General features: G+C 35.9%; 2 protein-coding genes across 2 annotated transcripts in view; one reads left to right on the top strand and one right to left on the bottom strand.

The window, feature by feature from the left end:
- Positions 1 to 309: 309 nt before the first annotated feature.
- Tmf (TATA element modulatory factor) lies at positions 310 to 12,721 on the top strand. Its single transcript, XM_085959665.1, has 10 exons — positions 310 to 3,037; positions 3,442 to 3,659; positions 4,634 to 4,775; positions 4,985 to 5,204; positions 5,844 to 6,095; positions 6,352 to 6,544; positions 8,800 to 8,944; positions 10,629 to 10,895; positions 11,266 to 11,487; positions 12,417 to 12,721. Exons 1-10 carry the CDS (start codon positions 635 to 637, stop codon positions 12,579 to 12,581), a joined length of 4,227 nt encoding a protein of 1,408 aa, XP_085815791.1. The 5' UTR covers positions 310 to 634; the 3' UTR covers positions 12,582 to 12,721.
- A 4,022-nt stretch (positions 12,722 to 16,743) lies between these two features.
- The window catches only part of nonC (serine/threonine-protein kinase Smg1), a 341,011-nt gene continuing 332,312 nt past the window's right edge, over positions 16,744 to 25,442 (bottom strand). Inside the window, exons 9-13 of the mRNA XM_085959664.1 lie at positions 23,251 to 23,566; positions 21,122 to 21,498; positions 20,924 to 21,039; positions 20,392 to 20,516; positions 16,744 to 18,985 (exon numbers count right to left, since the gene is read on the bottom strand). Of these exons, the coding sequence (XP_085815790.1) occupies positions 18,908 to 18,985; positions 20,392 to 20,516; positions 20,924 to 21,039; positions 21,122 to 21,498; positions 23,251 to 23,566 (1,012 nt within the window). The 3' untranslated portion in view covers positions 16,744 to 18,907. The remainder of the gene's footprint in view (positions 18,986 to 20,391; positions 20,517 to 20,923; positions 21,040 to 21,121; positions 21,499 to 23,250; positions 23,567 to 25,442) is intronic.

Here is a 25,442-nt window from a genome sequence, read left to right as displayed (position 1 = left end):
ACGGGTCTCTAGCGGCTGCGCTACAAATTGTGTGATTTTTCATAACGAATCCGCCCGGGAGGTCAAGGCAAAAGAATGTAGGTATCCATGCTAAAAATCCTTTTTATTTGATTATTGGCATATTTATTTGTAAATGTGACGGAGTTCAGATATTATAATCGGCTAGGGCTAGGTTATGATATGAATAAAATTATGCGAATCATTGGCAAATCGCACAATAATAACGAATGACATTGCTGGCTTGCTGGAGAATGAATGATATTGTAGTGATGATAGTATTGGAAAAACTACTTGGGTCAAAATGCCATCAATGTTTTCGTGTGTAGTGTTGTCAATGGAGTTGTCAATATTATTTTTGCACTAAATTGTTACTTGGGATTTTGCTTTCACAGTTTTCGGAAAGACAATATAATGAGTTTTATCCGTTAAAATTAATTATCATTTTTCTGTTTCGATGGCTCAATTCTTTTTCTTGTGATACGTTTTCGTTACTTGGGTAATTTTCTTGAAAAATCAGATAGGTATTTTCATGATTAACTTTCATGTAAATACTGAGTGTCATAATAAATCGTACGTGTGCTTAATATTGACGGAGAATTATTAGAGCCGGATTCTCAAATGACACCGACGTACAATGAGTTGGTTTGACACATCTGGATTGACGAGTTTAGCCAAATCCGCCTTGAAGGAAGCCCAAAAGACTATCGACAAGGCTTTGGACATTCAGCAGGATGGGATCGAACGGCGGACGAGCGCCGCGGTTCAAGAAAAATCTCTCACAGACCCGACGCCCACGCCTGTCAAGGAGGGGGACTTTTTCTCAACATGGGGATTGACTTCGTCCGATAGCATCAACGTAAACAATACGATCAGCGATCAACCGGTCGTCACCCAGAGCCCGTCGAAGGTCGTGTCCCAAAGCTTGTGGGGATCTTTCACGGGGTCATTTTTTGAGACGGGCGGAACCGCTGAAAGATATGAAGGCGACAAAGACGTTAAACCTCAATTGGAAATGATTGTTGACGATTCGAGTGAGGTGGGAACCGAAGATGAACCATTCAGTAAGAGCAAGCTGGTAGTTCACGGAATGTCAGAAGACAGTGAAGGTGGAAGCGTCTATTCAAGACTAAATAGTGACAACGATAAGGAATCTATTACGGATGTCAAACAAAATTATGAAAATGCGGGTATTACACATTTTGAAGGATATCAAGATCTTCTTTCTGGATCAAAATATGAAGTCGCAACTGTGAAAAATTATTCTGCTGAAAATTTCCCTGTTACGCTTCGTAGATCGTCCGATAGACAAGCGACTCCGTTTTTAAACCGGCTATCGATTATTTCATCCGAAAGCGGAATGAACAGTTCTGAATCTATCGAAATATTGGGATCGCAAAGCCTAAAAACTACCCCTGATTCCGAAATAGCTTCACTGAATAGATCCGCTTCTGCTAGTAGTAGTAATGGGGTGAAGGTGGCGTCGAGTTCTGTAGAAGTTTTGCCTGAGAGTTTGATGAGTCCCAGTTCCATAGAATTCTTAGGTTTCAATAGTCACTCGGAAGATTTGAGTCGAGCGTCGGATGAAGAATTTTGTTCGCCGGTCACGTCACCGATTGACGATGATAATAGCTCCATACATACTAAAATAAACAGTAAAGCGTCAACGGACGAAGATATCAAAGTAATTGCGGATGTAAATATACCTGGGAATGATGATGAGGATGTTTCTGCGGCGGATGATACCATTTCATATAACTCCATTTCAGAGTTTACAACGCCCACTGTGTTGGATTCATCCAATGTAATAAAAAATGTCGATCTGTTTCCCACTATAAAACAGTACTCGAATGAAATGATGGACAGTTTCGGATCCGATCTATCTGGTGGACATCCTAGGAGCTTGGAAGACATGCCGATAACACGAGCACCCAGTAGAAATACCACCCAATTTGCCACCACTCATCCTGCTTCCATTCAAACGTTTCTTTCTAAAGATTACGGAGACAAAATACCAATGTGCAGCTCGAACATAATTCACATGGAAAATATTCAGCCTCTGAGTCATAATTATCAAAGCTCTTTAATAAACGACAGCTACGCGTCTTCGAATGAAGGTTCTTGGTCAGATAGAACCCTGAATGCGGAAAGCGAAGGCGCCGGAATGGAATCCAGCACTGAAGACACCGCAATAAAGAAATCCGTTTCATCCGATAAGTCTTCTACTAGTTATTACGTAACAGGAATGCTGGAAGACGCCATCGATGATAAGTCCAGTGATAAAGCAAGCGATTCCTCATCTTGCTGTAAATTGGGCGAAAGTTCTGATCTTATTCATCCGTCATGGAAGGAAACCAATTTCTCGAGTTCCAGTCACAGCTATGAAGAAGTCGATAAGGCTTCGAGTATCGATCAGATGGAAAACATTCCGTTCTCTCATTTAGAATTCGCCCCGAGAGAACAAAATTCTCCGGGCAGTTCGGAGAGCAGAAGCGGGGACATGGTTAAAGTCGGCTCCGAGCAAACTTCGGGACACACTTCCGGCGATGACCTTGAAACGACAACTTCTTCAGATATAGAAATAATACCAAGTCCGAATGGAGACTATGGAAACATCTACAGCATCGGTCGGGACAGTCCAGCCAAGCTGCCAATGAAGTTTTCCAGGCAGTCAGGTAATATTGTCGATTTAGTCCTCGGGAAACAGCTAGCTTCGAAAATAAGAGGACACAATAGAGAGCTGTCGGAGGCTTCTAGTCAGAGTAACACCAGCGACGATAGCCACTGTTCCGGCTCCGAGACCGACAGGCTGATGAAAAGATTAGCGGAGATGGCGGACATTTTGGAAAGTCGAGAGTCAAAACTGATCGAAGTCAGCAGGAAGAATGTTGAACTGCTTGAAAGCAATTCAGAATTGAAGATCTGCGTTGAAAATCTTCAGGGTAAGCAAGATATGGGCGATGTCACGTTGATCACTGAAGAATATACTTTGAGGATGTCGGCACTGGAAAAGAAATTCCAACAGGCGATCAGAGACAAGGTATTTATATGGTTTTTATCACTCATGATTTCATAATTTGCATTTGGTAATTTCCAATACTACCTTATGCGTAGGATTGCAATAACGGTATTCAATAAGAAATACCAAAAAACCAGTATTGTCAATCGGTATTGCAATCCCTACTTATGCGTGCATAACCTTCGCAAAATCATTTCAAAGTACACTCGCTAGTATTTGTTGCAATTTGGATGGTACCAAAGATCTTGAAACTCTTTTTCTTCAGATGGAGTCTGGATCTCTGGTCTTCAGAGTTTTTATAAAGCATTTTTTTGTTTCCTCAATTCTTATTTAAATTATTCCAAAACTATACTTTCAAAAATTATGTATTTACTATTTGGATTCACACAGATATGTTTGTGAGAATATAAATTTTTTACCTTTAGGATATTTTGAGAAAACAAATGGAAACATGCAAGCAAGAGGCAGCCACCCGCATGACATCGAGAGAACTCGAAAGTGCCGTCGGGGAAAAAGACGAGACAATAAAAGAACTGCGGGAAGAAGGAGAGAAGTTGTCCAAACAACAACTGCATCATTCCACCATTATCAAAAAACTGCGGACCAAGGAGAAGGAAAATGAACAAGTTATCAAAACCCTACGGTATACATGACACTTAACTCATTCGCTGCTGAGCCGATAATGTTTTTTTAATTGCCCCCTTTAAAATGCACGTTAATTACATTGATCGGCCGCCTGGTCATTACGCGCATGTGCGTCTTCAGCGTCCAAAGTATTAATGGCGATTCGGTAACGTATTTAGTGTGGTTGAATTAGTTGCTAAAGAATAATTAAAATTCTATACATTGTTAAATTGAAAGACATCAGTCTGTTCTTATTATAATGTACGCATGAGATACTGTTGCCATTGTTCATCTAAATATTCTATATGATGATGGTTCATTGATGGATGGGACATCCACTTGGAATATACATGGTCCAGTTACAGGGTTTATCTTGTCAATATTTTTACATTTAATATTTTACGAAGTGAGTAGTTTCACAAAAACACTGCTGTTTTTATTGTTATGGGTATACACCTTAAATGGTCTATTTTCAAAGCTAATTGTGGTGCTCGAATCATGTAAAATCCTTTATGTGCTTATCTTAATACAGTAGAACCCCGATTTTTACATGCATCCGGAATTCACATTTTCCTGCTTTTTGCATGTATTTTCTGCAGTTCCGTTTCATTTTAGTACATTGAATACCCAGTTTCACATCTTATTTTCGGCAATTTACGCCTTCCATGAATAAAGCCAAGTTTACACGGTGCGGTTGGTTAAGTCGCTGACCCATTTGCGCATACCTTAGTTCCATAGACACGTCTGCAGGGTATAAGGCCAAGTTTCCACAACGCACATGATGGGCGTGCAATATTTTTTGAATTTCTTCATTTTGGCTCGAATGTTTTACTACTATTGATGATATTGTACAAGACAAAACGTCGAAATCATTTTATATTATTGGAATTTTTTAATGAAAAAATGAATACATTTTCCCTCTATTTACGTTTTGTTTTTGTCAGTCTTCAAAAACTTAAAATCGGGGATTTACTGTATGTATTTTATTTGTAGTGATAAAGTGGCTGAACAAGCGCAGGAGTTGGATCGACTGAAACGGTCAATATCGGCAAAAGAATCCATCGAATGTTCACAGATTGAAGCAGTTTACAAACTCACCACATTTAACAAAAAGCTCGATTCAGAGTTAGAAGAAGTAAGTATGAAATGCATAGTTGTTTCAAACGGAATATCTATTTAGAATGCATACCTGAAAGATAACTGAGGATTTCTTTACTTGTAACGTTGAGAGTTTCTATGATTTGAAGTCTCTTCTTTTACAATGATAATAGAATGTTAGACCTTATATATGAAGACGAAGCCTGACATTTGCAAAACATAAAAAATCTACTTTATCAATTCCAGACCAAAGGATTATTAGACGACAGCAATCAGAAATTAGATACTATGAAAACGTCACTGGAGGCGGCACGGAAGGAATTAATCGAGCTCCAAAGAAACAGCACCGACTTGGTGAGACGCCAAGAGACATTGACCACCGTAGAAAAAGAAAAGGCATCTATGGAATTGGAAAACGAACACTTGACTTATCAGCTTGAAGAACTGCGCATTAAAATGAGACAAGGTATGTCTTCCTTCCTGGTGTCTATCGAAGTGACAAATATTGTTGGAAACAGGTTTCAAATTTGGATGATAAATTTAAAAATCTTAATATAATGAAGGAATCACACCGTTTGCTAAAAAGAGTAAGAAGGATGCCGAGTAAGACAAGGCAATAAATACAGTTGGAGATAGCAAGCCTGCTTCCTATTCACGAGAAGAAATTGGATCTGTGCACTATAATTGTTAAGCAGTACAACATACTGGAGGTTTAGGTGAATGTTGTTTATTTGATCATCTTCATCAGTTTGGGTCGATGCACTGCTAGATGAAGGCCTTCCCATAGGTCCTTCCACTATGCCACATACATTTGCTGAAGATGGTGAGTTCGACGACCCAGTGGGTTTTAGAACGGTCCTATGGTTGTTTATTGCCCCTCGGGCACTCCTGTATAACTGCATTTATCCAGCGGTTGTCCACTTGCCGAAAGACATGCCTGGGCCATTGCTATTTTATCAGGTTGACAATCTATGCCACTTTGCATACTCTTTTCTGCCTTCTTATCCATTCTTTATTTTGTGATCTTTCCGCTCTATGCCCAACATTCACCTTTCCAAGCCACATTGTGTTATTCTTTACTTATGACTGATTAAATATTTTGCAGACGAACAGCGCTGGATGAGTCGAGAGGCATCGCTCCGGAGCGAAGTGTCACGCCAGATGGCCAGAGCTGAAGAAGCAGAATCCGCTCTGCAGTTGACGAACTCTTCGGGCATGGGAAGCGGGGAGTCAGGGATGGGCGCGGGGACAGCTGAGGGGGCAGCCCTTCTCGCTCAGCTGACTGCCTTGCAGGAGAGTGCGCTGGAAAGAGACAGAAGGGCACAGACCAGAGAGATGCGCTTGCAGCAATCGGCTGGTAAACTTATATAACACTTGGAAAATGATAATCTTCATCAGCCTTATTGAACTACTAGCCGGTTTTTTTTTTATTAGCTCTACAACCCAATGCAAGTCTTGATTGCCTCCTGAAGAGGTTTAAAATTCAAAATTTTTTAATGAGAAATGGATTTTAGTCATATCGGTCTTGCATTTACATTTTCTTGCCCAATGCTTTAGTGTTGTCTCAAATGTTCTACTGTTTTGAATTTCATCTCCAATGTGTCAAATTTCAGCTGATGCCCAGTCAAAACTTTCAAAGATATCAGAAAAAAATCAACTCCTGAGAGACGAATGTCAAACGCTTAGCACGAAACTTACATCTGTAGAAAGTATTCTATCAAAGAGCGTACAGAAACTAGACGCATGCACAACGTCATGTGAGGAGCATATGACTCAGCTGAATATTACACTGGAAAGCAATGAAAGGTTTGTTCCTCTCTCTCTTTCTTATGATTACTTGCGCAAAAGAGGAGCAATGAGAAATACGGACCGGTTGAGACTTACGCAAGTCTCTTCTACACACATTCTATTACCTGCAAAAGTATAGAAATTCAAACTCACTCATGTTGTTTGTTCAGTCAAATGACGTGTGCAATATTTATCTATCATACACATTCTAGGCGTATTTGTTGAAAAAAGTATACCACAAGTTACAGTTACTTCTGTAGCTGACTTGATAAATTAAATTTTGAAACTATTCAAAGCAAGGGCAACACTGGACTTTGTTGTCTTTGCTTCTAACACCTCATTTGGTCTCTCTTCTCGGTTGTTTAAATTCAGTCATCTTCTGAGCAACCAAGACTCTCTCCACCTCTCTCGGTCTTCTACTTCTCTCAGGATAAGGTCCTTCATTTAGACGCTCCTACACGCCGACCATAGAGGTATTAAATAAAAAGAGGGGCATGGAATCGGCTTTCTCATACAACTGAATGAAGCAGGCAAGCAGCAAGTTACCAGAAATAGCGACGCAATAAAAAAAAATTCAGGGCATCATGGAGGATTTACTTTGGTCATTATAACGTAACCATATAATATAATGTTAACGTGGAAATTTTGCCGCAAATTGATTACTAGCCTGCCTCACCATACTTGCCTGCTACACCATAATTTCATATAACCTGCCGCCCCTAGGCGCCGACGCTCTTTCTCTGCTTCACCTTCCCAGACAGCTACCCAAAACCACCAGTCTTTTTAGGATATCCGGTTTGCGCCAATTAATATTTGTCGAAGTGATATTGCTTCATGATTATTTATATTGATACGGCAGCCTATACACATATAGCGAGAAAAGTGGAGACAATATGGAGAGACCTTCATTCAGCAACGGAACCAAAGTGGCTAAGATGAATGAGTGAAAAATATAGCCTATAACAGGGTTGGCGAACTTTTTTACGTACGCGTGTCAAAATTTCCCAAATATTATTGTTCGACCGTCTGACGTGCCGAGCAGTTTTTCATGGAGAAAAATGGTTTTTAAGAATCCTATTAAAATGATGTTGTGTTCTAGATATCACTCACAGAACATAGCATACATATAGCTTTATTACTTTTTTTAATTTCGCCTTTGTTTTGTTCCACTAATTTACTACTACAAGCTCCACCAAGTTGTTGTTTATTATTTGGTACAGCTATTTTTGTAGGTAGAAATGAAATTGTTTGTTACTGTATTAGTTAGTTTGGTTATTTACGCACAAATTGACACCAAATTTGCTCGGATCAGATGAGGCATTCTCTTGCTAAAGTGATCTCAAGCATTGTAAATCAACCAAAATCAGGGGTTCGCAGCGCGGCTGCTCGCGCCGCCTGATTAGGTTAGTGCGATAAAGCATAACGCCTAAGGACCGACCTATGCAATTATATAATGCTTATTCTTGAAGAGTATTTACCTGCTATTTGTTATACAATCCGATTTGTCATTTATTATTATGAGTTGGTATATTTTTCTCTTCAAAATAAAACATTCGCGTGCCATGCAAAATCATCACGCGTGTCATAGGTTCGCCACTACTGGCCTATGATATACCTATCACATTATTTATTTAATTATGGGCATTACAAACTAATTAGAACATTACATTGTCAAAATTTAATTCGGTATAAGTTTATTCACCTTAGAACTAGTTCTAATATTTACATAATAAATTGATTGAGGAAAATATAATGATCATAAAAGATTATTTATATTAGCATTATTATTTTTATTTCTAAATAATGTTTGCAGCAATGTCAGTAATTATCAGAGTTTATTTACATAATAGGGAGAAAATAGGTTTAGAGTGGAGGGAGGCTTTGTATTATAATACAATATACATGGTTCACATAATTATTTTTCATTAAAAAAAAAAGAAAATACAGGGTTGTTTTATCCCCGCGCGGGGTTAGGTATCATTATATAGCGTTCGATTTTAAAAATCTTTTTTTTGTCATGAGTGAATCAGGTTATTTGACAGTTATCAACAAATTTTACATAATAAGTACAGACAGGTCAAGCAGGGTAAACTCAGTCTTCTTGTATGACGATTCTTTTTAACAATGCGGTACAGAATACATTTTTTTAATTATTTTGTTTTTCAAATCCCCCGTTGATCGCAAAATTTCGCTTAACGTGACCATGTCCAAAACGTATCCTCCACAATCAACTTTTATTATTATGCAGTGTTAATGTGTTGTGTCTTTTTCAGATTAAAATGTGAGTATAATAGTTACAAAGAAGAATCTACCGAAGCCCTGAAAGATTTAAAAGAGAGAGTTGTTTATATGGAACAGCATTTAAGTATGGAAAAGGCTGCGTGCGACGCTGAGAAACGAAGAAATTTAATTCTGCAGGTATTTTTTGACCAATAACTATTTTAAATAATGAAGTTCTGAGATTTGCAACATAATATCCCGTTTACACGTGCATGGATTTACTGCTGACTGTACGAATTATCGCGGAAAAACAAGAAAATCCACATGTAAAACACGTATTATTGTGCAGGTTGCAAGATTGCATGCATGTATCAAAAAGGTTCAGAAGCTTCTGAATTTTCATGCAATGATTGGTACTTGCATGGCAGTAGAACGATAGTGGCGAACTTTCCGGAAGAAATACGAACTACGCCGCCGCACAAAATATTTTGATGTCTATCCGATTGTCTACGAACTTGTCCGAACCTGTCTGGACCAATACAATGACAAGATCTCGTCTCGCTTACACTTGAAGAATGAGATTGGAGAGACAGTCAGCACGTGTTACAGTTATCGCGATAGTTTAAAATACACACTATTGGTTCAAGTAAATCCATGCATGTGTACCGGCGCTATTATTCATAGAGTGGCCTATTTGACAAGTAAGCATAATAATATACTCAGATAATTAATGACAATTTACAAGGACAATGTACAGATAAGAAATGGTCAAGATTCATGACAAATAAATTAAGTAAAACAATGTGTCCATAATACATAATTTGTTCTGATAAGCATTATTTTAAACAAGAAAGAAAAAAAATGTTCATTTCGATCTCTGACTCAGATAATAATATATTCTGTAGTTAAAATATGCATTAATATTTAAACAGAGAAATCGTGGCTGGAACGTAAGTGCTCTAAATCGGTTGAAGACGTTTGGGGCAATACAATCAATAATTTATAAATTTTGTTTGAAAGATATTTATGTCCTTATAATATACCCCATCTTTTCTCTTCATAATATGAAATATAAGCACATGTAGTTATATAATGATCATATAAAATTGTTTTTAGTATTATTCTAAATCTCTTCGTTCTAATATTTAGAATAAAGCCATGTCTCATGACATAAGATACCCTTGTCAATTGCACTTTTATGCAAATGAACTTATCTGATTTGCCTTTGGTAACACTTGCATTATAAATGTATTTAAAATTTCACTAAACATTGTACTATTAACCCGTGCACTACACTCGAGTCGATGTTGCAATGGGCATTTAAACATGCCTGGGATTAATCAAAATTCAATTTTGCTGCAGTTAATTAATGGATAATAAAGTAATTAACGCGCGTCGAAAGGACTAAATATATGTGTTAATACTTTGTATTCGAGTTTGTAATTGGCTTTTAACATTTGTGATCCATATTTGCCATAATTTCCATGTTCTACAACATGGGGGGGTCAAACTTTTCGGATGAAGGGCCAAAATTCAGGAATTCCATTTACCATTAAAATACCATTTTTATATGTACACTAGTACACTAACAAAAAATTAATGAGAGGAATGGAACTGTTTTACGTCTTTTAACATTTTTTTTAAATTCAGGTGTTAATTTAGTAGTTGAGAAAGGCGAAAAGATAAAAACGTGAATCTTTTTCAAAAATATAATATTGCTCGCGGGCCGCGGTTTGCCCGTACCTGTTCTACAATGATGTAGTACCTACCTATTTATATTTCAAGGTCTATTTTTGACTAATTAATAAATGCTATTAATATTACAAAAAGATTAATCTTATATTTATGATAATCAATAATGATACATGATTAAATTTTTCAGGAGCAACTTCGAGACATTGCGCTCTCTAATGAGAATCAAACTGTCCCCGGTTCATCTCTCTTGTTGGCGAGGTTAGTCGGAGCGAGCTCGATGAATGCTTCGACCACTTTCACGATGCCCGGCCAGTCAAGTGCGAATAATCCAGGAGTCGCTGGAACGATGGTTACTCCTGGTGAAGGGGAGAGAACGGACGTTCCTTCGCCACCGGGAAGTACGGGACGAGATTCTTTAGCTTCAGAATCACTCGGCAGTGGAATCTGGCCTCTGGTAATTATGTTATTAAATAATACATGTCAGAAGGGTGCCTTTATATATAAAAGTGAAATTGCTAAATCTAATGATTACATTAACTGCAAGTCTGCTGCATTGCTAATTCATTTGTAGCATGTTTATTCTAAAATTTATTTGTCAGGACCGAATTGAGATAAAATTGCATTAAATTAGTGCTATAAGCATAAGCCTTCTGATATTTTGTATTAAAAATAATACCCAAAAAATTCTATGCATCGATTGACACAGAGAATAATCATATACTTTTGATTCTGATAGACAATTTCAATTAGGAACTCAGAAAAGCTAAAACAGATGGCTTGATTTCGAAAGTTTGACTGCTGATTTAATTTTATCTTGCTTTCAGGACGATGGTGATTCATGCGCAATGGGCAGTGCGGGCGGCGTGGGGATGGGTGAGGGAGTAGGAGTGGGCGGAATGTGTGCATTGGAGCGTCTACAGGCGTCGCTGCAGAGGCGGGAAGGGGAGCTGCGTGCAGCGCGTAAAGCTGGCAAACGCTCTCATGCGCAGCGGACAGCCCTCGTCAATCAGCTAGCGCTTCATGCTGCCGAACTTGACACTATGCAGGTTAGACTAAGTATACTACCACCATGATAAATATTTTTTTGACTGAATAAATCATGAAAATTGTTTTAAAATTTTCAATAATTCGAATCATACAATATTTTAAGCATCTTGCAATTTCATTAAAAATATGTTGTGGGGATAGGTTGATTCCACTTCATGACGTTGGCCAGTTGGCAGTCCTCATTGCATGACGATTTAAAAAAAAAATAACATTCCTATGTGGCGTGCCTTTATTAAAAAATGGTAGAGACCGCTGATATAGTCTATTGTAGGATTGTGATTATCTTAAAATTAATAACTATGCCCATGCTTTTTCATATAAAGTGGTTGAGGGCAATTTTCCCTGTAAGGTGTACGCGTGTGCGTGCGCACACCTACCAAAATGTGTCCACACACATATTTTCATCCCCCGCACAGTCCTCACAAATATTGTAAAAGAAAGTTTCCTTTGTCAGATTTGTGAGATGCACAATTCTTCAACTCATTTCTCGGAAGGCGATTATTTACTTCATAATTTATTGTTGGTAGTGTTATTATTATATAAAATCACTGAAATTAATAAATACTTTTAAAATATAAAAGTTTTAATGAAAAATTGTATGCATGTGTTTATGGGGGGGGGGGGGGTGTAAATTTACCGCACCGGGTGACACCAACTCTAGTTATGCCACTGCTCAGATGCATTCAGATCCGCACACACAATAGATTATTAGAGGGAACGTTGCTCGCAGTCCTCCTTGGCATGTTGGTATACGTGTGAGTTTGTGTTATGTTTTTATGTTCCTAGTGATGTTTGGAATAAATTTCTGCCTTATTGATCCTGTGTATCTGTTATTCCATAGCTCTATTGTGTCTTCATTTATATAGTTATTTTATTTTTACGTATACGATTATTAATGAGCGACCAAACGGTTTGATTATTTCCACAGAGTCTTCAGCACCAGTACGATGCCCTTCTCCAGATGTATGGAGAGAAGGAAGAGCAGCTCCAGGAACTGAGACTGGATCTCCAAGACGTAAAAGATATGTACAAAATGCAATTGGACGAGATCCTGATGTTGAAAAGACAGGCCGCCGAGAGGGAGCAACATTGAAAGCTTCTTTCAAAACAGCCCGCCGCTGGATTGTTAATAAGAATTAACTGAACAATGAGTCGATTGTGCCTGCTGTAAAGATGGATACGTAGTTTATATTTATTATGTAAAGGGTTTTAGTCTATGTTATTACATATATTATATTTCACTACAAAGAACTAGTTATATCCTATAGTATGGGTGCTTTTAATGGATAGTTGTAAATGAGTTTATTATTTATTGAAATATTTCAAAATAACGTGAATGAAATATGAAGGTATTATTGATTTAATTGATGCATTCTGTAATACTGCGACACGTTTAAGATGACACGGTGGCGAATTTGGAAAACTAAAATGCTCGCAATACACTGGCGATTCTCACATAACGGCACTAGTGTTATCATCATCCTCCTTCTTGAACATGTCGCTGTAATTAGCTGTAAAAGTGAAGTAGACTCGATGATTATTTTTATTTGATACGTAATTACTGGATTGTAAAAAACATATTTACATATTTAAAATATGATTTAAAAATACTTAATATTATGTACTATTGGTTTTAAAATTATTGTTGGAAATAATTGTAATATGTAAATATACATGCCTTCAATGGAAACATTACATGCATAAATATTGAAACATTAATAAAACAATCAAAACGAATTAATTACAAAAACCAGTCTTGTTGAAATAATAGTCACCAGTGATATTGATCTGAAAGCAATTGTATCAGAAACGGAAACAACGTTATAAAATTGTTTTTTCAAAGTTTTACTATAGTTCGTAATTCGAATTTGTTTTCGATTTTCGGTCCCCTCGATTTCAAATTAATGGGGTTTTACCAATGTATTAATGATGGGTTGATTCATTGAAATATATATATATATATATAACCAGTCGGCCATGCATAATAAATTTTTGCCTATTCTCATATCAGCAGAGTTTCACAAGCTGATTTAAATTTCATCCAAAACTGAAATTTCTTCCATTGCTATCTTTGAATCACCAGAATTTCTCAAGAATCCTTATTGATTTGTTTTTTCTGATTTTTTAATCTAGGAGCAAAAGTTCAATATAATTGTTATGCCAAACTCGCCAAATATATATTTAACATTGCTACATTATTGTGACCATTTCATTGTTAATTCTGCAATACTTGCTATGTGCATAAAATTCAGGGGACAAAAAATAACCTATCCGGCGACGATAGCAAAGACTGCTTGCTATTCTGAGGTAAACGATTTTAAGAAGCGTAGAGAATAACCAACCCTACACACTTAGACAGTGATCGATATGTTATAATATACCAGCAGTATACGATAACAACAAGTAACGCGTGTTAATTTTTCCCATCACATTTGGAATGACTTAAAAATTTCAAAAGTGTCTGAATATGCTCAGTTTATTTTTAGTAATATTTTGTATATAAAGTGATCATTCTCGTTTATTCAAAGTGTGGTGTTATTAGCCTTGTTCATACAAATATTGTTAGTTAAGATTCACCTTCTCTTGTGCCATCTATCGGAGGTCTGCCACCATCTTTGCTGTATCTTCTGCTACCCTGAATGATTCAGTCGAGCTGGACTCATACCAATCACGGAGGTCCATACGCCACGAAATGTGGCATCCTTCGGTAGCAACATTTGCCGTTGATCTTTCATTGGGTAACGAGTTTGGGAATGTTGTACTTTTGTCCTCTCATAATGTGTCTGAGGTGCTGTAGTTTTCTGGTTTTGATACTCCGCAGAACTTCTTAGTCCTTTCCTTTCATTTGAATACGTCAACATTCGTCACCCTGTCAGTCCACAGAATTTTGAGGATACATCTATACAGCCACATCTCAAAAGTCTCTGTGGCATCTTCTAGTTTAGCGTTCATATTAGTTATGATCGATTACAGCATTGCTAGTTTCTCGTGCTGTTATTTTATTGCTTATGGATGGTATAATTTATTAATTTGTGTTGTGGGTAATCAATCATGTTCAGAAAATTTTCATGTTATGTTATTTTTATGAGTCAATGCAAACATTAAATAATCGCTTGAGTTTTTGCCACTGTCCTTCGATATATATATAATACAAAATCGCCAAAAGATGCACACTGAGAATCGATGAAATATTATTATTATTTGAGTTTATTTAAATTTGTTCTACTCGGTAAGGTCTCCACTCTAGCTGGAGTAATCTATACCTTTTTTGTCATCTAAAAAATGTAGTTTTTCCCACCCAAGCACCTTTGTAAAAAAAAAACAATATTTTCTTGTTATGTATGTTGTATTATAAAGGATTCCCGTCTATTCATAATTATTTAGCAATTGTATTTACACTATATTTTAGTGGTGAGTAATACAAAAGGATCGGCTGGCTTACATACAGACTTTTTTGAAATTGGCAAATTCGTGGGAAAACAACTATTGTAAAAAAAAAAAATGTCTATTAAGTGAATCGATTAACAATACGCCATCAATAAATTGTGGATGAATTGTTTTGCCTGTGATATTATTATGTGAATTTGTAACATAAACATTTAAATCTAAATTGGTTTCTATTAGCTTTTATAAGAAATCTCACATGTTCCCCCTCCCCCTAGTCTGAGACGTTTTACGGAATCGGTTGATTCCATTTATACGATTTTATACAACTCGGCTTAGATATGATAATTAAACTTTTCTATTTCATGAAATAATATTATCTGCGAGCATAAAATCAATATGTATTATATCTTAATAATTCCTATCCATATACATACCTAAATAAATAGCTATTATTACGATTAATAATTTTAGAGAAATTTTAGACAAACTTTCACTCTTGCAATATGTATTTGCTTTAAACCTCCTTATTAATGGCGGCTGTAAATATAAATTCGGTTTGTAGATATGTACATGTAACAGAAGTAATTATTTTGTTATTATAGTTGTAAATTTTATTATTATTTTGTTCTATTAGAAATTATTACAATGTATTATAAAAATCATTAATTTGTTATATTAGAATAGTGTTTTTATTTCACAAAGACGTATCCTACTCTTCTAGACGGGGAGCATATTATTCAATGGAATAAATCAATTTACACTGAAACTCAGATTTTACATTTTTGACTGTCTGTTTTTAATTAATCATACAAATTGGTTCACCTTTCCAAGAATGTTTCGAGTTCTTTGCTGAGACATTATTTGAAGGGTGTTACTGTTTAACCTCGGACTTGGGCACTGCAGACATGACATCCATAAATAGAAGACACGCACTCATGTGTCTGAAATTCATTTGGATGACGTCGTGTATGGAATGGAATTGAATAATATATGTTGAACAAATTGGATTTTTAATTTCAATCCGAAATTTGGATATTCTAGATATGAGTCGCACAGTTGCCAAACCCGTTCTGGTTGATTTTTCAATAAAATTAGTTGTGAATGTATGTATGTGCTATATCGACCTACCAGCCTAGTTTTAAATTCCGCCCCGTTTCGTCAAAAAATCAAAATGAACATTGACTTGAGTCTCCAAATCCGCTCTAGGATAAAAAATAACAGATTGCTAAATCCGCTTTACATAGCCGCCCAATCAGACGCCGCGATTCAAACCATGATTTTTAGCATACGTTTAAATCGCTATACAAACTTCACCACTGGCATCAACATCATTGTAAATACACAAAACGTTTTTGTGATTTACTTGAAACTCAAAAAACCTCCAGAGCAGGTTTAGCGACTAAGCGACTCATATAAATTGCAGAATATAAAAATGTAAAACTGAGAATTAAATGTAAAATCTACATGCAAAACGTGAGTTTTGGCCATGTAGAATTTGGGGTTCCACTGTATGATTAATGAAATAATTAATGAATCACAAATAATACAAATTTTACTATTTCATGTCATGTAGCTAAATGAAAAATGTTGACCTATAATTTTTTTGTCTAAATATGTATTGAATTATTTGTTGTTTACTTGATTGGTTTTAATAATATTGTTATTGCATTTAAATATTTTATCCGGATTACTTTGTTGCATGTATGTAATGAGTGAAGTGTCGACACAGTGAAGGAAATTACACACCACCATAAAAAACATAATATGTATAGAAAAATAAAATTATTGTTGGAAGTATTTATGCCAATTTATCCACATCCCGATACGAAAAATAAATCTTGTTTTAATGAAAACACACAATTTGTTTTAATTAATGTTCCTTTATTATTTATAAGAAGAAAAAAAAAATACACAGATTAGTGGGTACATAATATATTTAAGTTACAGTAAAGTAGTTAAAATGGTGAAATAATTCTTCCTAACTATGACTCTACAATATCCAAACTTTATGGATATAGAATTATTATCTAACATATTAATTTCAATAATCTAAATACGTTAATTTTAATCTTTTTCACAAATGGTCAGCATACTACGTTTGAAACTCACAAAAATATTATTTTATATAAGTGGATTTTGTTGGAAGTTGGGGAAAAACATACGAGACTACGATATTTACTACAAATTATTTAAAAAGACTAAATAAATTTGTGCGAAGGCAAGTTTATAAGACATGCAATAAAGTGTAATTTAAAAGATCACTCGAACTTTGTAATTAAATATTACGGGCAGTATGGGAACCTGTAATTAATTGTCAGCACATTAAAATAGAAAAATACGTAATTTTGCTTTTAATTGCATTGTTTTGCACTGGCCATTTGCTAATGGGACCTAGATTATTCACATTATTAGTAAAAAGCCAAACATTCATTGTAGCATGTATAAGCTTATTATTTAGGTATTGAATTAACATTGATACTAATCTAACTTGTTACGTCATAAAATTATAAATATAATATAACTATTTGTAAGGTTTATTATGAAGGATTTAATTGTACAATAAATCAATGAATACCACCAGTATTTTTGTAAAAGAAATTACGAAATATAACACCATTAAAGAATTGTTCCTATATTTTGGTTTAAGATTTTTTTGAAAATGGGAGATACAATACGAATTTTATCAAAATATTTAAACTACAATTATGTAATGCATATTATAATAATTATGAGTTGTCTTGTGTGCTTTTTTGACTTTCTTTACAGAGAGGTTGGCTGTAATGAAAATGTCATGATTTCTATGTAATATTTAATCCTCCATATACTCATTTAACTCTTCATAGTTGAAGTTATACTATTGCTTATCTTATGTTACTATATTAGAATATTAATATGTATGTATATGAGTCAATTTTGAAATGTAATTCTTCGCTACTTATGAAAAAAAATAATTAAGGGAATGGGTTGTCGGTAATTTTTTTAGTATTAGTTGGCACAATCTCATTCAGTTAACAGATATAACAGTGGACCTGACAAAAAAGTATGTAGTAATAATGAATTTTGACAACCCTAATTTTTTAACCCAAAATTTCTTACCAGAAGTGTCGTGCAACAATTTTACTAATTTATCCTATGTTGACTGATATCTGATTATACATAATATGTTTGTTTTCATTAAAGATAGAAAAAAAACAAGGCACTAACAAAATAAAATAAAAGTGATTACTTACAAGAAAAAATTAATGCCAAGATAAACTAAAAATAAAAGAAGATTGAAAATAAAAAATAGAAAAGAAATTTTAAAGTAGTTTCAAAGCTTGAAGTAAGCTGTGAAACGTTAAACTAAAATATAGAGCATAAAAATAAACTCAAATAAGTCAAATTAATCTGTCGATATTATAAAAAAACGACACACTCGGAATAATCTACGCATTGTATAGATTGATGCCAGAAAAAGTTGAAATCGTTTGTCACGCGAGTGTGATTTTTTTTTTGGAAAATGATTCTCATAAATCAACAGAAGATTCACCGTTTTCGGAGACTATTAATGCCCCGTGTTAAATTAGATTCAATGCATTGTCGAATTCAATTCATTATTGCAATTAAAATTGAGCGACTGAATCGTTTGTGCATCTTCGACATGATCAGATTCAATAAGACTTTCGTGCAAGCGTTGTGAAACAATAACACTCGGGATGGATCGGAATCCACCGGAGGACCTATGCGGCGCGTCGCTCGCCCATTTGTGTCTCGCTCGCTTTTGTTGGTGAGGCGGCGGCGATCCGAGAGTGAGGTCCGCGATGACCTGACTCCGGTCGGCCGCGCGCACGTCGCGCACACCTCGCAGGGCGGACGTGTGATTGCTTTTGATTTAGAATGGGACATAAGATTGTTGACGGCGCCCGATTGATGAGTACTGGTGCATTGCGGACCGTGTCCGCGTTGCGTGTACGCCTCGCCGCGCCGGGAACGTCTTCTGTCTCGCCTCGCGTCCATTTGTTTCGTGTCGGGTTTCGCCTCCGCGGAGGATCATCACACCCACGGAGTCCAGCCCTCGTACAGCAGACACAGATTATCCAGAGACATCGCTTCGTTCATTATGTATTCTACCTGCAGAACAATGTAATAACAATATTACCGAGTGCACATCAAAAATGTTGGAAAAACATGTCTAGTAAAATTTCAAACTTCAGATAAAAAAAATGCCTTGTATCCAACAAGCATAAAAAATCTCCTTTATACCTACAATGAACTAAACTCTTGAATTACGTAAACAAGGTTTCCTACTGATATTTGAAAATTGATACATTTAACATTGTAAACATTTTTTAAAAATTCTATCATTGGTGTTTTGGCAATATCTTTCATCTAAACCAGTGGTGCCCAAATCGTGGCGGATTGGATGATTACAAGTGGTGCATTGCATCTTTGCGCCTACTTTTTCTTTTAAATTCAAAGGTAGAAGGCAAGAATAAATTATTTCTTAGCTTAGTAGGTAAATAGCATCAGTTCATTTAAAATGAAATTAAAACTGTTCATCTCTCAATTAGAAAATGAGGATTTGAGCCAATTTCCGTTCATTATCCTGTGTTAGCCATTCATTACCCTGTGAACATTTCCCAGAGCTAAGAAAATTTGCAAAAAGTTATATATGTCGCTTTGGATCGACATACAGATGTGCTCAGTGCTCCATCCTGCTCAGAGCTCTCTCTCTCATCACATCCAACAACTGTGGTCCAGAGATATCTTCACCAAATGACTCTCTGGCAGCTGTAGCACCATCAGCGGGGTCTACGACAACGATCACCCTCTCATCCAAGAGATCATTTCTGACTATTGTAGATTGGTGCTCCAATAAACGTGTTTTTTGAACTGGCATAAATTAATTAATTTAATTGCGTAATTGAGTTATTCCTTTTCCTCCCCTAAGCGAAGAAGTTCCTACCCCTATCCCTATTTTCCAACCCGAACTGTGAACGTAAGAAGGTAGAAAAGGTGCTTGAGTTGTATGGTGCATCTGAACTCGTCTGTGAAAAAAATTGGCGCATGGTATGCAAAAGGTTGGCCACCCCTGAATTCTAAACTAAACCGTGAGCTAGATTAGTAAAATAAAAACAGAAAATGGTCAGAATATCTTAAATTAGAGTATAAACATTTCTTAATTTTATCCAAAAGATATCAACTGGGTCATCTTAGATGAAACCAGTCTTGGTTGAATTTTAAATATTTAAGGAAAAAAGTAAAATAACTAAATGTTTTTAAAAAGTTGTTTGTTATTAAATTTTCTAATAACTTTATTTACTTCATAAATTGTGTAAATATATTATTATTAACTAACATTTGTAAAGTTTTAAAATTCCACATCGTTTTACCAAATTTACTTTACAAAGAGCAAAAGACAGTCAGAGCAGGCATGCGACTTTCGAGACAAAAATAAATGCCTCTGCGAAAAGGACCTGTAAAAATAATTACCCTATCAACTGCAGAGCACCAGATATTGTAATGATTTGTTTTACCTGCTCCTGGTTGGAGTGTTTCCGCGCAGAGTCGGGATCTCTTCCCTCCAGCTTGAGGCGAACTCTTTTCCACACGGAAGCTGCATATGCGTTCTGCTGTTGTCCACCACCTCCACCTGCACCGCCTATAACACGAATTCACATTACATATCGTCAGTTGCAAGAATGGCATTAACTTACTAATGGATGCAGCATCTGAAGCATTAAAATTTCCTGCTTGCAGACATCTGGGTCTCAAAACGGTTTCCGCATTTATCTGAATACGTTTCTCAGTGCGATGGCTGGCTTGCACAGTGCGTTATCAATATAACGCATTAAAATTACAGCTAAAACGGTTATCTAATTAAAACACCTGTTATTTAATTAACGGAACTATCATATTAAAAGTGTTATTTCATACGTGAATACGTAGTGTTATTTTAAACGCATAGAATACATTATAGCATTTTTATCACAATTTTGCATGATCTTGGAGTTAAGTGAATAATCCTGCAGGTGTGAATAATTCGAGTTGAGCGAAAACAGCACTTACTTTTGGGTGGCGTGGTCTGTCTGGCGGGACTGTTCCACACTCCAGCCACTTGTCGGACCAGCGTACCTCTCCTCTTATTGACTGCACCTTCATCCGTTTGCCACGCTCCTTCAAAACTGGTGAAGAAAATAAACATTAATAAATATTCTGTGAAACAAGGGGTAATATTTTCAACTGGCATAAAAGTTGTTAACAAACCTGATCAAATCAGCGTAGATTTCAGGTGTATCCTCTACCAACTTGGATGAAAGTTCCATACACATCAAAATGTCTTCTTCCGTCAAAGTGTCTGCATTCAACCCATCCGTAAGAGCTGTCAACTCTTCGATGTACATTCCGTGGCGAGCCAGATAGTCGTGGACCTTCACGGCAGTGCCCTCCTGAGTTTTGGAAATAGATTTGAGGAGGCCCTTCGCGTCATAGATCAGTTTTTCGTGCATGCTCTTCAGGTTGGCCATTTTGGTGGCCGCCGTCCGTAGCACGTCTTCGGCACCCGCCAGATTCTTTTTCAGATCTGCGATACGCTTCTGCAGTTGGGATATCATGTCTGAGATGAGGGCGGATACATTGTTCACCTGGAATATGAATTTTATAATAAACATGATTGTTAAATGAAAAATAAAAAAGGACACAGGAAAAGTCATTAGATACAATAGAAAATGATAAATTTTCCTCCTAAGCAGTGCTCCAGTCAAGTTATATTACAATATATTTTTTTACATGAAATAGAGAAAAGACTGTCACCCATTGATTGGATTCTTGCAATGGACCAAATACACATTGAAAACACTTGCTGGAATGTAGTTAAACGAGAGTGTTTTCTTTGGTTCAAAGATAAACCTACAATAAAAATTATATAAAATGTTGAGTCCATCTTATTATTTTTTTTTTTTTTCAACCATGTCCAATCCGAATAGGATCATATGGGCCTCCACAGAGTAGAGGTTTGTATTAACAGATTTTGTTTTTTACGAGACATGGATGTTAGCTACTTGCTCAACCTATTAGGTCCATATGAATAATACTTTTAAGGGGGGACATGCTCGTCGAAGGTCAAAATTGAGTTTTTATTGTATTTTCGCACCATGATACTGGACACTCCTTAAACGTTGTAGATAATCTATTTATATAATTTTGAAGCCTTATTATCTTTTATAGTTATTTTAAACGTTTGATGACTGCATAACGTATTTTTGTTACATAAAATAGTATTCTTTTAAACCTCTCGCTCTAATGTTTTAGAATATAGTCATATTTCGGTACATAACTGTGCAGTGGTGTTAAGATTTTTTACATTTATTAATTTTTAAACGCATTTATAAAACCATTAGTATAATTTATTACGAGATAATTTTTGTAAAATATTCACGATAAAAAATTATATTGATAATCTCTGTGATCCCAAATTTGACAAGAATTAGGCATTTTAGTATTCAAAAAATCGGCAATATTAACAAATTTGAAGATGATTCTAAAGATATTTATTATAAGCTATGTCTTTGACCATTCAAGGAGTGTCCAGGATCATGGTTTGAAAATACAATAAAAACTCAATTTTGACCTACGACGAGCACGTGGGCCGTTAATGTGTTTTAATTTTATTTAATTTGTAATAAGAACAGTTTAGAACAGTTTAGAATTTTAGATTAAAATTATTTTTATTTTGTATTTATTCAGACTTCGGTATGTACAGTCAAATAAATGAGCTATATAAGTGAATTTTTGTTTTTATCAATTCCTGAAGCATGTAGCAATTAAAGATGTTAAATGTTCTTCCAGATGGAGTCTTCTGTAGTTGTCCTATCAAAATCGTTGAAATAATTGACAGTTTGATAAAGTAAAAAAACAAATTGTAAAAAAATCCCAGAATTGAAACATATCTTCTGCGGTCGATTGTGCACGCGAGCAATTTAAGTGGTTATAGCTCATTTAAACGTGCAAGGATTTACTGCTGGCAGTATGTATTGTCGCGGACATAACAATAAAATGCAAATTTTAACACGTATTATTATGCAAGTTGCAAGACTGCATATACGGAACAAAAAAGTTTAGCGGTTTCTGTGCGCAGTGGAATGATAGTGGCAAACATGTCAGAACAAAATACAAACTACATCACGCAGCACACAAAACGTGTATGCAATAACGACCAACGTGTCTCGCTGACACTTAAGAAAAGAGATTGGCGCGATAGTTCAATTTCCACACTATTGCTGGCAGTAAATTCATGCACGTGTACAGGTACTATTACACACAATTACAGCATGCCAGAAAAATTTATTGGGCTACCTTGATTTCATAAAATGACTTTAATATTTGATCAATCTCACCCAAAGAGCATCGATGTTTCCTTCGGGCCTCAACAATTGAAGCAGTGCCTCGTGCAGGGGTTGCGGGGCAGACGGAGCCCGCGCAGCCAATGACAGGGCTGACCGTCTTCTCGAAGCCAGGGTGGGGATGTCAGCTTTGGACTGCTGGGAGGGGTTGAAGGCGCTGCCGGCTGCTCCTAGTGCCGCACAGGTACTGCCCACCGCCGCCGCCAGAGTACACTCCACAGCGAGGCGGTCCTCGCGGATGCTGACGGCACATTCGAACGACGCCATCACCGATGTAAGTGCAGGATTTGCCCCCGCTGCCCATTTCAGTCTAAGACAATAAAATTACAAAGACATTGTATGACAAAAATTCAAAATGGGACCTGAGTGTTATCGACAGATCCCACGGCAATTACTTCTATGCAAATCTTTTTTTTTCACAAGTTTTCTTTCGCAAATGAAAGAACATGGTATGGTCCAATAATAATAATATAGTTGAGGGCCTTTGTAACAAAAACGGCAGTTTCCATTTTCGTAAATAATTGTTGGCAAGTCATTCAAAATCTCTTACATCTTTCTAATATCGACTGCTTAATATGCAAACTGACTTAACTCCATTTGGCCAAATTGAACACAAAGGAGAAAAACAATAATTTAATATATAATAAACGATTCCAAAAATACACTTTTTTTAGTACAAATAAGCTGCACAATGAATAATTAATACACTATTTTAACTTCCTTTTTATATAGTGTAACAACCCCGTATGGTCCCCATTTGGGGATGTCTTTGTGTATCTTGAGAGGCCCGAATCGGTATCGAAGCCAACAAATAATAACGGCTGATTGCGAAAATAATTGAACAATGTTTAATACCACTAATAAATATCTGACCGGCAACATTGTCCAAAAAAAAATACGAATGGCAACGTCGCATTTGGCACGGCTCAGAAAAGGTAACCGTTTTTGTTTGAGCGGGAGAAGCTTCCTGCTTGGTAAATCGCGAACACGCCGATTGCGTCCTCCGCAAAATTAAATTATAAAAATGTAACGATTATAATATTAACACGTAAATAAACTCGCCGCTTCTATTCACAATTCCGGTGTCTTAATTATCCACCTCCCATCCCGAATCCAGACGAAAAAACCATAACAAAACACAAAGTGACAGTTGAAATTCACACACAAAATGGAGGGAAGTGATAATAGGTATAAAGAAAATTTATATAAAGAGCTAAGTTGTTCCATTTACGATATTGGAAATCTGGCATCTGCAGTTGGCTGTTTTGTGTGAAGAACGATAACGCATTTATTTATTGGTTTAGGAGTTTGAAATTTAGTGTGAGCATATAAAACATGCTTCATAATAAATCGTCATCAAAATCTGTTTTTTGGTCAAAAGTGCAGTTGGCTGGTTTGCAGATTAACTCATTTACCTGGCCAATAGATATAATTAACATGATATTTAAATGTGGTAATTAAAAATTAATCAAAAAGTCAGCAGTGATTGTGTGATTGTGTTAAGCAGTTGATATGTATAATTTATGAAAAAACTATTTTTAAATGTTGTTTGTATACCAACTATTAACACAATCACTGCTGACCTTTTAATTACCACATTTAAATAACACGTTTATTATATCTAATGGCCAACTGCTCCAAACGCGCCAGTCGCGGTGTTAGCACTAAACGATTTAACGTATAAAATTTTATTATATCATATTTTTTAGAAAATATGCATATAAAAGAGAAATATGGAAACATTTTTCAAAAATGGAAACTGCTATTTTTGTTTCTAGAGCCCTCGGGTATACAGTGGAACCCCTGATTTTACGTGTCCGATTCACGTTTTCCCGGTATTTGCATGTAGTTCCGTAATCCCGTTTCATTTTAGTACATTTAATACCCATTTTTACATTTTTATTTCCCTTCTTCAATTTACATAATATTTGCAATTACTCAATGCTTGAAAGTCATTGATATGAAGAATTCTCCGGTGAAGAAGGGTGAAGTCAAATCCAATTAAAACAAAAGAAGATGCCATGAGGTGCATCAAAGGCATAAATATCTATTATGCTAGCATTTATGGCGTATGAAATTTAAGAAAATGTGCTACAATAAGATGAATAGAATAAGTAAAAGAAATCAAATGAAAATCACCGGAACCGAAGTAAAATGGAAACGAAGAAGAAAATATTGAGCAGTAG

Source organism: Rhyacophila brunnea, unplaced genomic scaffold (genome assembly GCF_057557595.1).
Source record: "Rhyacophila brunnea isolate RB1 unplaced genomic scaffold, BYU_Rbru_1.0 scaffold_9, whole genome shotgun sequence".
Lineage (NCBI taxonomy): Eukaryota > Metazoa > Arthropoda > Insecta > Trichoptera > Rhyacophilidae > Rhyacophila > Rhyacophila brunnea.
Note: the sequence above shows the minus strand (reverse complement) of the source record. Positions and strands in the feature narration are given on the sequence as shown.